A 13,621-nucleotide genomic window follows, 5' to 3' on the forward strand; every position below is an offset into this window, starting at 1 on the left:
AATAAAAATAAATAAAAAATAAAAAATAAAAAAAAATTTAATTACCAGGTTGATGCTTGTATGGCAGGATGGCTTCATTCCTAGTACATAGAACTCTTAGAAAACCATTACTTCTCAGAGATGCCTTCCAGGTGTAGCTGGCTTTTGATTTTTGAGTCTGCTGCAAAGTCCTACCTCTTCAACTTATTGGGGATGAGAATTGCTGCCTATGTAGCCTAACCCTTGGTATTCTGGTACTGGCCAATAGTATTGTAGTTAACCCTTTGGCAATCTCAGTCTTGGTACACCAGGAAAAACAACTGAGGTTACATCACCTTGGCTAAAGTACTACAATCAGCAATAACAATATCATCAAATACAGCCTAGAAAATGACAAATTGTATAAGTATTAATTTGCCACCTTTAATTGTATAAAGTACATTTGTGGTTATAAAACAAAATCTAGAACAAACCAGAGAATTGTATACAGTAAATATGCTCTCAATATGACAATTTTACCCTCAGGAGAGAGAACTTAAAAGGGATTGAGGGAAAAATAGAGAAATAGAAGAAGATGGTATTAGGACCAAAGCTAGAGGTCAAAGAAAGATTACATGAATGTTGGGATACTGGTGAGGAAGGAGACCAAGAGAAAGAAGAAATAAAAACAAGAACAAAGTCAAACAATAACAATAACAAAACTACAATGTTCACTCATATAAAAACAATAAACCATCAAGAAAAAAGAAAATAAATACAAATACAAAACAAGAGAAAGAAAGAAAAAACAAAACAAGAGAAGTCCACTTTAGGAGGTATCGCTGCTGTCACTGGTACAGAGAGTGGGCAGACAGAGCCCCAGATGTGTTGATTAATCCCAGGGAGCCAGCTGTAGACACACCGCAGGGCAGTGGAGCATCCCAGCAAGCCGGCATCATTAGCTCCCCTGAAGCGCAGGCTGGTTTCAGGCTGTGAAGCTGGAAACCAAGTTATCCAGTTTGCAGCACCTCATGTGCGCCTCCTGCTGGCTTGAACTCGACTCCTTGATCGGCCAGTTTGAACTCAGTTCTGCCTCACCCTGCCCTTGGGAGCTGCTAGACAGAGCCAGCACACAGCTGCTCTGAGTTCCGAGTTCAGCTGGCCTCACTTCATGAGTTACTGGCCAGTTGCCCTGTCCCAGGGACGTCTGAACCTGGCTGACTCCCCAGCCACTGCAGTCTGCTGTGTCCACGGCTCCCTTCCACTGGTGCGTTTCTCTACGAAGGCCTCCAGGCTCCCCAGTACTCCTTGGTCTGCAGGCTAGAGACACCTTTCCCATGCAGTGAGTCAGGGCCCAGGGAGAAAGTGCCACCACTTCCTTCTGCATTAAGGTCTCTCTCTTCACTCTCCCTGTGGCCTTCGATCATTGCAGCATCCCAGGAGCCTCTTCCCTCCTCTTCTTCACACTGCTATATTCCCAGTGTCTGGGCTTCAAAGTCAAAGAGGCTGTTTTTCTGCTGTTCACTACTCTGCTGTCACACGAAGCCCCACATGGTTTCGCTGTCAGCAACAACACCCCCTGACATGAAGCAACCAAGAGGTCTATGACAAACCCTTCTGGTGCTTGCCCAGAAGAAAGATTCAACCTGGAAGGGATCCTCCAATTCCACATGGGATAAGAGGGATGGAGATGAGGCCCTCTGTGTGACCTGTGCAGAACCCTGAGGGCCGTCCTGGCCGGCATCTTCCCCAGCACCCAGCACGTGGGTTGGCTCACTCAGATAAATACCCAAGACTTCCCAGCCTGTGATGTGCGTAGAGACAAGAGCATCAGACAGGAAGGAGACGTTGTCAAGAGGGAGTTCTGTGCTGGATCTGGCCAAGGATCAGTGACCACAGACTCATCAGCCAAGCAGATTTTCTCTTGGACTATGACTTTTGCCTAGTAGGGGTGGGGAAAACTATAGCCCGAGAGTTGGTTCTGCAGGACATTTTGGTTGTAAAGGGTATAGCTATTTGGTTGTAAAGGGCACCGTGACAGCAGGAGACAAGAGGACTCCAGTGACATTAAGACCCACAATGCCTCTCGGGAGAACCTGTCTCAGCTACTTTCCTCATCACTGAAACATAAGACTGACATCCAGGACTTGCAGGGGAGAGGTTTGTTTTAGCTTACAGTTCGGCCTTCGCACAGTTAGCGGGCTCCAAAGCCAGAGAATGTGGCAGAGGGGCTGGTGGAGGAAGCTGCCTGTGTCATGGGGCCAGGGAGCAGAGAGGGAAGAGACAAGCCGGGAGTGAGGGTCCCCCTTGCAGGTTACACTGCATTTCCTAACAGCACATCTGGCGACAGCACACTCATGATTCAGCCACCATTAAAAGCCCTGCCTGTGAACACATCAGGCCATGGGGACAGCCACAGGAGTCATGACCCATCAGCACCAGACCCCCCCCCCAGACTAAAGGTTTGATACTCTCTGCCCCTCAGAGGTTCCAATCCCCACAGCACTGCGCACTGAAGTCCTTGCCTCCAGCACATGCATCCCTAGCGGACAGACACACCTGGGCCGCATCAGTCACCAGCATGGTGGTGGTGTCCAGAACTCCTTGGGGTGGGAAGCTATTGTTACCAGAAGTCACCCCACTCCTCAGCCTCTGTGACCTCACACTGAGGCTTCTCTCCTTCTGTCCTGGGCTGTGGCTTCTGAGGCTGCTGTCACCGTGGAACCCTGGAAGCCATGGGGGGAGGAGGAAGAGCCTGGTGCCTTTGATTTTCCTGAGCCCACAAGGGACCAGCTGCGCCTACCCGGGCAGACCTTAAAGGATGTCATGTCCCACATGAAAGGCCTCCAGTCCCCACCTCGTGCCCCAATTTCCTGGTTCCTCCCGAGCCTGTTCCCTGCCTTCAACGTAGTCCTGCTGGTTATTTTCAGTGGCTTCTTCTTTGCATTCCCGTGAGTCTCCTGCACAACCTGTCAGATTTTCTACAGAGACAAAAGGAACATAGACAACCAGAGGGAAGAGGCAGAGTGGGGAGGGGCGAAGGTCAGGGACAGAGAATGTGCTGGCTACAGGGACCACACAGCCAGGAGGAAGTCTAGAGGTCTGGGGCATCTGGGCAGCTGCAGGTGACCACTGATGACATTTGGTGTCCCCCTCCCTGTGTCTGTCCCCAGTGTGGAGATTTAGACCTGGCTTGAGGGTCTGCAAATGGATCCCAGCAAGGCAGACCTGGGGGCGGGAGGCAGAGCTCTGGCTCATCCCAGCTCCAGACTGAGGCTGGCCTGGTCTCAGTTGCAGGTGGCTGGCTCAGAATGGAGAATGGGCTGTTCCTGTGGTCACAGCTCTCCTCTTCACTCTCACCTTCTTCAGTCTTGTCTCACTCAACTTCTCCGACCCCGGCACCTTACATCAAGGTGAGATCTCAGGCCCCTAGGAGGCAGAGGGGGCACCCAAGGGCTGAGGACTACTGCAGGGGAGACTCTAAAGTGCTCCCCCACCTCCAGCCCCAGGACTACTCCTCCCATGCTGTGGGGTGGTCCCCAGGCAAGAGAGCGACGGAGAGTTCTCTCTCCAAGCCAGGCTCCTTGGAGGACCCCATGGTGGTCCATGTGGTGTGGGTGCACCGCAGGGCCTTCCGCCTGCGATGGTGTCCAAAGTGCTGCTTTCACCGCCCACCTCGGACCCACCACTGCCCTTGGTGCAACATCTGTGTGGAGGTGAGTGCCCTTTGCCTGACCACCTGCTGGCCCCTCACCCACATCTGGCCAGGAGCTCCCCATCAGGCATGGTGTCTTCCAGGACTGCCAAAGGCCAAAGGCCAAAGGCAGGGACTCACCACTCTTCGCTTCCCATAAGCATGGGGCTTCCATGTTTGCGCCTCGGGTCCTAACTATGCTCCAATAAGAGATACTGCTGCCAGAGCCTTTGTGACTCAGTTTCACCCTGGGTGGGAGCCAATACCTGGGGTGAAGGTGGCCTAGTAGGCTGGGGGAGCTTAAGCTTTAGGGACAGGTTCTCACAGCTGACCCGGCTGCCTGTCGCCCAGGACTTTGACCACCATTGCAAGTGGGTCAATAACTGTGTTGGTCACCGCAACTTCCGCCTCTTCATGCTACTCATCGTGTCCCTGTGCCTCTACTCCAGCACCCTGCTGGCCATCTCCTTGGTGTTCCTGGTGCGCACCAGCCACCTGCCCTTCAACCTGGACAAGGCCATGACGTATCCACACTGGCCCAGGGCCTGCATGGGGCGCGGGTGCGAGGGCCTGGGGAGGGGCGGGTTGCAGGGCAGAGCTAAGGGAGAAGCTGCTCGGGCCGGTGTAAGCCGATGAACTGAGTGGGGTCAGGGAGGCAGATGGGACAGGAGGGAGCGGAGGGGCCATAGGCAGGAGAGGGAAGCCAGGAAAATGACAGAGCATTACAGCAAGGTTGGGGGATGAATTTTAGCAGATGGGCAGAACTGATAATGGAGTGTGGGGAGTGGTTGGGCAGGGCTGGATTTGGTGGGGCTAAGATGGAGTCATGGAGGGAAGGAGTGGGGCCAAGATGGACCTGGTGTGCCTGGGTGGTACTCGGTAGGGCTAAAAGTGGGTGGTCATGGCTAGGGTGGGATCCGGGACAGGGTTTGGTCAATGGGCATGGCTAGATGGAGAGGGCCAGTGTGGAACTAGTATGGAGCTGGGATGGGGCTACAATTAATGGGCATAGCTGGAATGGTCTGGGGCGGGAAGATGGAGGAGGAGCTATGGTTGGTGGGTGGGGCTAGGATAGAGTCTGGAGGGGGCTAGGATTCAGCAGGCTGGGATAAAATGTGACAGGGAGGGACTATAGTTGGGGGAGGCCGTGGAGCGTGACCTTGTTCCTGGACTCCTTAGCAGCTGCCTCAAAGCCTGGTGGTGGTGGTCCCCGCTGCTGGCTTTCTAATGCCTCTCTTGGTCCTTCTGGTGAGCCAGGTCTTCTCTGTGAGCACAGCTGAACGCTCCTATGAGGGCCAGGTATGTGCAGCAGGTAGGGTGGTACTTCCCCTCCCATCAGGGCATGACAGGAAGGCCAGGGGAGGGGTGGCAGCAGGTGGGGCAGGAACAGAGTCACCCTTCAGTGAGCCAGGTTGGAAAAGTCCAGATGCAAAGAGCGGGATTTAGCCTTGATGTGGGCGGGCTTGAGAGCCAGGTAGGATTTCCTAAAAGGTAGACACACAAAAATGACACCCAGCACTTGGAGATTTCTTTCTTTCTTTCTTTCTTTCTTTCTTTCTTTCTTTCTTTCTTTCTTTCTTTCTTTCTTTCTTTTTCTTTCTTTCCTGTATTTCAGGGAAGGGCCTACAGGGTATTCAGGGTCTCACTACTAGATCAGACTCATAGTGATTCTCCTGTTTACAGCCTCCCAAGAGCTGGGATTACAGACGCGTGCCACCATACTCAGTCTCAATTGCTGTCTCAGCATGCCCTGGGGGTGGGGCCAGCATGGCAGGCCCAGGGATCAAACCCCTGGCTCTTGCACCTGCTTTCAGGCACTTTAATCCACTGAGCTCTTTGGCTGGCCGTCTGTTAGATATTGTAGCAGAGCTTTTGTGTCTTTCCAAAAGGCAGATTGAGTGCCATTAATCAGAAGTGTTTTTTCAAAGAGGAAACAAGTTTTTGCACCTCTGGTCAGTTGAGTACAGGTCAGTTGGCTTTTGAGTCCAGAAAGAAGGTCTTTTTTTTTTTTAGATAAACAAATAATTCAATTTATTAAGAATTTAATGAGGGACTGATGAGATGGCTCAGTGGTCTAAAGTACCTACTCAGAACAAGCTTAGCAAAGCACAGGGACCACCGTTCAATCCCCCAGCACCACATGCCAGGCCAGCCCCGCCCCCTGGTGGGCTGAGCTGGCCACACACACACACACACACACACACACAAATAAATAAAATTTAAAAAAAATTTAAAAAAAATAATTTAATGGGCAGAAAAACTAGAAGCCCATCTCAGCCAGAAAAGAGGTCTTTGTGAAGAGGGGTTACTGACAGGAGCCAATCAAGGCAGAAGAAAGCATTGTTTAGGTCCAGGCAGGTGTAGCAGCAGGCTGTGGATGGCAGAAGGCTGAGGCAGCATACACAGAGGGCAGTTAAAGCAGCGTTGGCAGCTCAGAGGTCTTGAATTGGGTTTACAGGCAGAAGAGGTTTATGTCAGCACTTCGAGCACCTATGAACATTTTGTAGTCTTGAAGCCTTGTTTTTTCTTCTCTCTCTCTCTCTCTCTCTCTCTCTCTCTCTCTCTCTCTCTCTCTCTCTCCCTCCCTCCCATGACAGAGATGGAAGGGACAGAGTACTGCTATCCTGGAGCCAAATCTGTTGCTAGGGCTTCCCCCAAATAGTCAGAGTTCCCAAACCCTTGTGGCAAATAACAGTCCAGAAAGGGTGTCTGAGTTGGGAATGCAGGATGCAAGGCAAAGGTGGCTCATTCACAGCATGGAGCTCTCACCCAAGGTGACTAAATCTGTCAGGCTGGTGTGTGGCTGGATACCTGTTTGTGTTTCCCATGACACCTGACAGCAATGGGGTTTGCAGTGAGGTGGCACGGTGTCTGACGGCCAGGCCCAGAGGTGAGTCTTTAGTTTATGCCTCTTGGAGGAGAATTTTTCAGAACTTCAGGATTGCAGTTACCTGTCTCAGGCTGATACAAGCATCATCTTCTTCTCACAGAACAGTCAGAGTTAAAAGTGCAGGGTTAGGGCCTGGGGAGATAGCTCAGGGGCATAAGTGGTTGCCTGGCAGGGACAAGGTCCTGAGTTCCATCCCTGATACCACCCCTTCCCCCAAAAGAAAGTGCAGAGTTAAATGAGAGGGAAGCTGACTGACTTGGTGCAAAGGAGACAGTCACTTCTAACTTGAAGAGGAAGTCTCTTCCCAGAAGTGGTGGGGGACTGGCCTATACAGGAATTTGTTTTGTGACGTGTCCTCTCAGGCTGCAAGTTTGTACCTGATAAAAGGGGGAAAAGGCAAGAGTCCCACTTGCCTTAGAGATGGTACCATGGGCTCCAGGTGGCCCAGCTGAAGAAGGGAGCCCGGTCTGGCCTAGTGTGAGCCTGCCAGACTGCTGAGAGGTTTTCTCACCCAGGTTGAAGCTTTTTATTTATTTATTTATTTATTTATTTATTTATTTAGGTTGAAGCTTTTGAGAAGTTTTAATCTTTTTATTTTATTTTTTTTAGTGTCCGTAGTCCTTATAATTCATGGTATAGTCATCTATCAGCCTGAATTTTCTTATGGACATCAAGTGCTTTTTTTAAAAAATCATGTTTCTGGGTAACAGTATTTGGGCTTTTTGCCTTCCTTTTTGATGGTTTTAAAAAGCATTTGACTGGGTTGTTTCCAGGTGAGGTGACCTTTGGAAAGGCCATGGCAGCTCATTCATCAGGGCTCACAGTCCTATTTTCCTCAGTCAAAATGTGGAACTCAGAAGGAATTGCTGAGTTATCTTGGGTGGACACTGACTGATGCCATCAGACCAAGATAGGAAACCATGAAGCAGAGTGTTGAGGGTGCCCTGTGGCCAAACGTGGGCAATGACTAGCTGAAACCAGTTCAGATGGCTGGAAGTAGACCAGTTGGGAGCCAGGGGTGAGACTGTTGGCAGCAATTTCGGCAGCTGATGAAGGTGCTGGTGCAGGATTGCCACAAGAATGGGCCTCTTTTCCCTGTTTTTTCTTTGAGATGCAGGAGTGGTTTGGTTTCATTCTTAACTTCATAAAAGCCTTTTTCATACATTCAGGGGCTGTGGGTTTTGACCAATTAATCCCCATCTCCTACTTCCTACCTGTGTGTTCTGTACCCTTGAGCAGTGGGCAACAGACAGAGGGTGGGGCATTTCAGAGAGAGACTGTTCCGATTCCCACCTGGCTGTACCTCTTGAGGGGACTTAGATGCAACTTAGTTAAGGACATTATGAGGCCTCCATTATGCCATATGTTGACACCACAGAAGAGCAGGGGGAGGGCCCAGTTAGCCACTCGACTAGTGCTTCCCTCTCGTGGTGCACAAACGGAGCAGCCTATTGCTTAAGCTGTCTGTGCCACTCGCTGACACCTTCCTTCAGCAGGTGCTCAGAGGTTAACCCTTCCAACCCGCTTACCTGGAGGGTGGTCCTGACTAACAAGAGGTGATCAGTCTCTCCTTCTGTTGAGCTGGGCAGGGCTGAACAACAGACTAACTGGAGTGCCCTTAGGGACCTTACTGGAATCAGACAGGCAGGCAGGCAGACAGACAGACTGCATCTTCCTCCCTCCCTTTGCAGTCCAGTATGAGCCACTCAAGCAGGGAGCCAGGAATCTTCCTCCAGATCTCTGAGGGGACTTGAGAAATCTAGAGGGCGTGCCTTCCCAGTGGGGCCTAGAGAGGTGTTTGCTCCCTCCAGGACAGCCACAACTGGCAACCAAAGAGCCTTGAATAGGACCCCACTCTCTTTTCAGCACTTTAACACCTGCAGGGAGGCCAGTTGTCCTCCAGCACAATGGCCTGGGTCCTTTCCCAACCATGGCAGGACATCCAGGCCACCTGGCCATCTGGCTCCTTGAGTGAGGGCAGTGTTGGGAGATCTGTTTGCCTGCTAGGCAGGCATGTGGGCTATTGGGGCAGGCGGGGGGGGAGGGGCTTCTCCTTGTGACCAGACATTTGCCATTAGGACTCTGGAATCCAGGCAAGGCTGAGACAGGGAAGCATGGGGACTTGGGAGAGGAGAGGGTGAGGAGGGCCCCTTAACCAAACATCCTGAAGATGATCTTTACCGCCTTCATCCCAGATTGCCCTCGGCCTTGTGGTTTTTGAGGAGGAAAGCGTGATTAGTCACACACTGTCCCTCCAGATAGTGACATCCAGTGAAGGTGATTCTTAGGGAAAATAAATCAGAGATTTGGCTGGAGTCCCAGGATGGAGGAGGCTGAGGCAGGAGGATCACTCCAGTTGGCCTTGGCTCCATAGTGAGTTCAAGTCTAGCTGAACTAGTAGTGGGATCCTGTCAAAGAAAGAAAGAAAGAAAGAAAGAAAGAAAGAAAGAAAGAAAGAAAGAAAGAAAGAAAGAAAGAAAGAAAAGAAAGAAAGATGAGAGGTGAGAAAAAGGGGTTGGACATGGAGTGAGACCTTTTTTGGGGCAGTTGAGTAACAGAAGGAAGGAGGGAGGAGCTGGCAGGAGGATGTGTGGATGCGTTTGGCCAGTGGGGACAGAGAGAAAGAGGAACAGGACACTAGAGTCCTGAGAAGTCTGGGGAGGAACCATTTAGGAGGCAGAGTCTGTGCTTCGGGCGTGGCTTGTCTGTCCCTGGCTCTGGCTGCAGCCCTGGCTGAGGGTCCCTGGGGTGGCCCATTCAGTCCTGCTGGTTCCAGCTTCGCATCCCCTCGGGCTCCCCTCCAGTGCAGAGACCTTCAGGGATACAACCCATTCAACCAGGGCTGTGCCAGGAACTGGTACCTGACACTCTTCGCACCCCTGGGACCTCCGTAAGTCTGCAAACCCAAGAGCTGGGTGGGGCAGGGCAGGGTGGGGAAAGCTGAGTCCGCTCTCCCCTGGGCTCTCAGGCCCTGCCCCTCACTATTCTCCAGGGCACTATGGGAGTCCCTAATCCCTCGCCTGGGTGGGACCTTGCCCCAAGCAGTGGGGTACATGAGCTGTGTGGCCCCAAAGCACAGAGGCCAGAACCCTTGCATTGGCCTGTCTCCCCAGGTACATGTCTGACGCTGTCTGGCTTCAGAGACCGCTGGAGCCTGAGGGGGTACTCATGCCAGTCCTGCACAGCCCACCGTGCCCTTGCACTAACTGTCACCTACCCTGCCCAGAAACTCCACCCCAGCCTCTGGGCCACTGCCCAGGGAAGGGTCCTCCAGGGGGTGGGGAGGCTGCCGCCCTCCAGGAGGTAAGAAGTAGGGTGGTTACAGAGAGAGGGGCATTAAAGGGGAGCCCCTAGGATAGGTTCAGTGCTTGGGGGCCAGGAATGCAGACCTGGGGGCAGGGCAGGCGGGGACAGGCTTGTAGCACACACCCAGGGGTGCTAGAAACAGCAAAAGTGAGAACTGCCCCTCCTACTTGGTTATCCTCTTGGAGGCCTGAGACTGGCTTTGTTCAGTGAGGAGGATTCATCTATTAAAGGATTTTTGTGGCGATTTTTGGGCCTACTGGAGTTTAAACTCGGCCTTCTCACTGAACTCCATCCCCAGCTTTTTAAACTTTTTACTTACTTGAAACAGGATCTCACTGGCCTTGAATTCACCATGTGGCCCAGGCTGGCCTCAAACTTGCAAGTTTCCTGTCTTAGCCTCCTGAGTTCTGGGATGACAGGCACATGTCCCCATGCCTGGCTGGGAGATTCTTTATGAGGTTTCACATGAAACACGTAAAGGGAAACATTAGGAGTTGGGGGCTGAGCATGGTGGTGCACACCTGCAACCCCAGCACTCAAGAGGCTGAGGCAGGAGGATCATTATGACTTTGAGCCAGCCTGAGGTACAAAGCAAGCCTCTGTCTTAAAAAAAAAAAAAAAAAAAAAAAAAAAAAAAGGAGCCCCAGCCCTTGGCCTGAGTCCTACAGTTCCAGCCTCTCCTTTGCTCTGCTTGAAAGCAGAGGATTGGCTGTGCGCCAGGGACACACATTCCCACTTTGTCTAGCTCCCCACCGGCTCTGCGTGGCACCGGATGCAGGAGACTCCTGGACCAGCCCCGGCTTCCCGCTCCCCTTTCCGTCCCCGGCAAGGCCAGGAGCATCTGCACCCACATGCCACCACCTGAACCCCTACAAGAGGCTCTGCGCCCGCCTTGCCAGGACCACCTTGCCTGCCATTAAATTAAATGTCTTTCTCAGGTGTTAATGCCCTACTGTGTGTCTGACCTGGGTATCAGGAGCTGCAGGCAAGGGAGTGCATCAGAGGCTAGATCAAAGTCTGGGGACCCCTGGAGACCTGAGCTCCAGCCCCAGCACTGCCTGGCTCTGTGAACTTGGGCAAGATGTTTACTGTTTCTCCCCTCTGTAAAATGGTGCCGCAGTGCCAGCATGGGGGCACATGCCTGCCATCCCAGGGCTTGGAGACTGAGGCAGGAGGATCACCCAGCTCAAAGTCAGCCTGGACTACTCATGGAATCAATACTTGGGAAGGATCCAGCCCCGGCCCTGCAGCACCCATGTATAGCTGCAGGGGGCGCCAGATGCCTGGGAATTGGTGAGCCAGGCCCTCCTGTCTGCCTAGAGGCCACACTGTGGGACACTCCCTGACAGGCCAGCCTGCATCCTTCCTGTCCCTGCCCCACCCTGATCCCTCCTCTTGCTGGGCAACACGTGCTGATTCTGATCCTGTCCTTAGGTTGGATCCAGGCTGTGGGAATCCCAGGCCTCTGGGGATGAGAGGGCACACTCCAAACTGTGGCTGTGCCAATGGCCCAGCGTGACTGTGGGGTTGGGAGCAATATCGCTGCCTAGGGCTGGCACGCCGTGAATGTGGCCTGCACCAGGATGGCATGGGCTGTGATTATTTTCCCCTTGTGCAGCTGGCTGCTGTTTTAGAATTGTGGGGCTCCACACTAGAGAACCTTGGGGGACAAGGAGGTCCAAACATGTACCAAGGGCCTGACGTCATTGCTCCTTGCCACCATAGTGTCCTGTGCACACATGGCCCAGGGGAGAAGTTCACCCTAGAAGGTCTGCATGTGCTTGTGTGGTCCCTGACAACTCTGCCCAGCAGGAAGAGAGCCCCCAGGGTCCCTGCCTGGGCCAAGGCCTGAATGTGAACCTCAGAAGTATGCCTCCTGGTTCACAGGGCACTGAGGGTGTGGGACACTCTGTCTCTGATTCAGCCCCTGTCAGGTGCCACTGGCTGCCCGCCACTCAGGACAGTGTTCAACAGCTCTTCAGGTCCTCAGCCAGTGCGGGTCTTCTCCAGTCATGCCCTGGACCTTGGCTTTCCCACTGGGCCAGCACATGATCTTCCTGCTAGCATCCCCGCTCCCTCCCAGTGCAGGGATTGTAGGGTTTCTTTGGGACCCACAGTCCTCAGGCTGCAGTGGGTGCCCTGCCCTGCCTCCCTAGGGTATCTTGCTGCCCCTTTCCTGCAGGCCTGGAGCATCAGTTGAGGCTCCCATGCCCCCTCCCCAGTTCTGCGAACCTGCTTTGAATTCCAGCTGTGCCCCACCCGGGCCTTGAGCTTCCGATAAGACAGGGCTCTTATCAGGTGCCCAGGGGCCTGTCATCCTCGCCTGGCCCTTGGCCAGGGCCACAGGGTGACCCCAACCTGCAGACCAGGCAGTGCTGGGTGCTGTCCCCCAAAAGACCCCCCATCAGCTCCTAAGGGGGGTGGGGGCCCAGGAGTACCTCCAAGTCCTCCAGGGGCCTCCTTCAAGGTCAGAGAGATGGGCTGAGCAAGCATACTATGATGAAATTGCTTCTCTCACATGTATTTAATTATTGTTATTGGAGGCAGGATCTTGATATGTAGCCCAGGCTGACCGCGAACTCACAGCTGTGTCAGCCTACCAAGTTCTGGGATTATAGACATGTGCCACCATGCCCAGCATTGTTTATTTTTATATTTATATTTATTTTTTGAAGCAGGGTCTTACTGTACAAATCGGGCTGGCCTAGAACCCAGTGGTGATGCCCCTGCCTCAGCCCCTCAGGCTCTGGGATTACAGGCATGAGCAAAAGGACTTGGGTGCCACCCCTCAACCCCCACCCCGGGGGCTCTTTGATTCCCAGGTGGCTGCTGCCGTTGGGCGGAGGACGACGGGCTGGGGCAGTGACCCCTGGCCGGGTACATCTGGGCCTAGGGCTGAGGGCGATAAGCTGTCTGCACTCAGCCACTAACACACTGCAGTTGCCTGATAGTGGGTCTTGCTGCCTCTGGGGTGTGTCTGCTCTGCCCTGGCAGCCCCACCCGAGGGGCCCCTGTGGTGACGGGGTGGGGGGCGCTGAGGCCGCTCGGGTGTCCTGGACACCAGCATCTCCATCTGCACCCGCTTGTTCCTTCTTTCTGGTTCCTAGAGGGAGAGGTGGCAGAGAGCTGAAGGTCCAGAGCTCCGTCTTGCTGCTGCCAAAGTTCTGCTGCGGTGGCCAGTCCTGCACCTCCAGCCCTCGCTGAGCCTGAGGAGTTGCCAGACTAGTTCTAAAGACAAGAAAGCTGGCACTGCCGGGGAGCGACTTCCCTCTGAGTGGCAGTGCCCAATCCCTTCTGAGTGGCAGTGCCCAATCCCTTAGACCCTTTCCCAGGGCAGCGAGCTCTGTGCCTCAGCTTGTGTGACTCCAGGGCAGAGTAGCACCTTGTGTTTGTTTCTTCTTCTTCTTCTTCTTCTTCTTCTTCTTCTTCTTCTTCTTCTTCTTCTTCTTCTTCTTCTTCTTCTTCTTCTTCTTCTTCCTCTTCTTCTTCCTCTTCTTCCTTCTTTCTTCTTCTTCTTCTTCTTCTTCTTCTTCTTCTTCTTCTTCTTCTTCTTCTTCTTCTTCTTCTTCTTCTTCTTCTTCGTCTTCTTCGTCTTCTTCGTCTTCTTCGTCTTCTTCGTCTTCTTCGTCTTCTTCGTCTTCTTCGTCTTCTTCGTCTTCTTCTTCTTCTTCTTCTTCCTCTTCCTTCTTCTTCTTCTTCTTCTTCTTCTTCTTCTTCTTCTTCTTCTTCTTCTTCTTCTTCTTCTTCTTCTTCTTTCTTCTTCTTCTTCTTCT

The 13,621-nt window shown here is 52.8% G+C and overlaps 1 protein-coding gene across 2 annotated transcripts; it reads left to right on the top strand.

The window, feature by feature from the left end:
* Window positions 1-2,682: 2,682 nt before the first annotated feature.
* On the top strand, window positions 2,683-10,752 carry Zdhhc19 (zinc finger DHHC-type containing 19). Of its 2 annotated transcripts, none has more exons than XM_004644578.2 (8): window positions 2,683-2,909; window positions 3,250-3,371; window positions 3,538-3,674; window positions 4,004-4,176; window positions 4,846-4,951; window positions 9,347-9,432; window positions 9,656-9,845; window positions 10,594-10,752. In XM_004644578.2, exons 1-8 carry the CDS (start codon window positions 2,785-2,787, stop codon window positions 10,711-10,713), a joined length of 1,059 nt encoding a protein of 352 aa, XP_004644635.1. In that variant the 5' UTR covers window positions 2,683-2,784; the 3' UTR covers window positions 10,714-10,752. The 2 variants fall into 2 exon arrangements, with proteins under 2 accessions (XP_004644635.1, XP_023560530.1); XM_023704762.1 differs by having other exon boundaries at window positions 2,832-2,909; window positions 3,534-3,674.
* The last annotated feature ends 2,869 nt before the right edge of the window (window positions 10,753-13,621 follow it).

This window comes from Octodon degus, unplaced genomic scaffold (genome assembly GCF_000260255.1).
Source record: "Octodon degus isolate 3935 unplaced genomic scaffold, OctDeg1.0 scaffold00203, whole genome shotgun sequence".
Classification (NCBI taxonomy): domain Eukaryota; kingdom Metazoa; phylum Chordata; class Mammalia; order Rodentia; family Octodontidae; genus Octodon; species Octodon degus.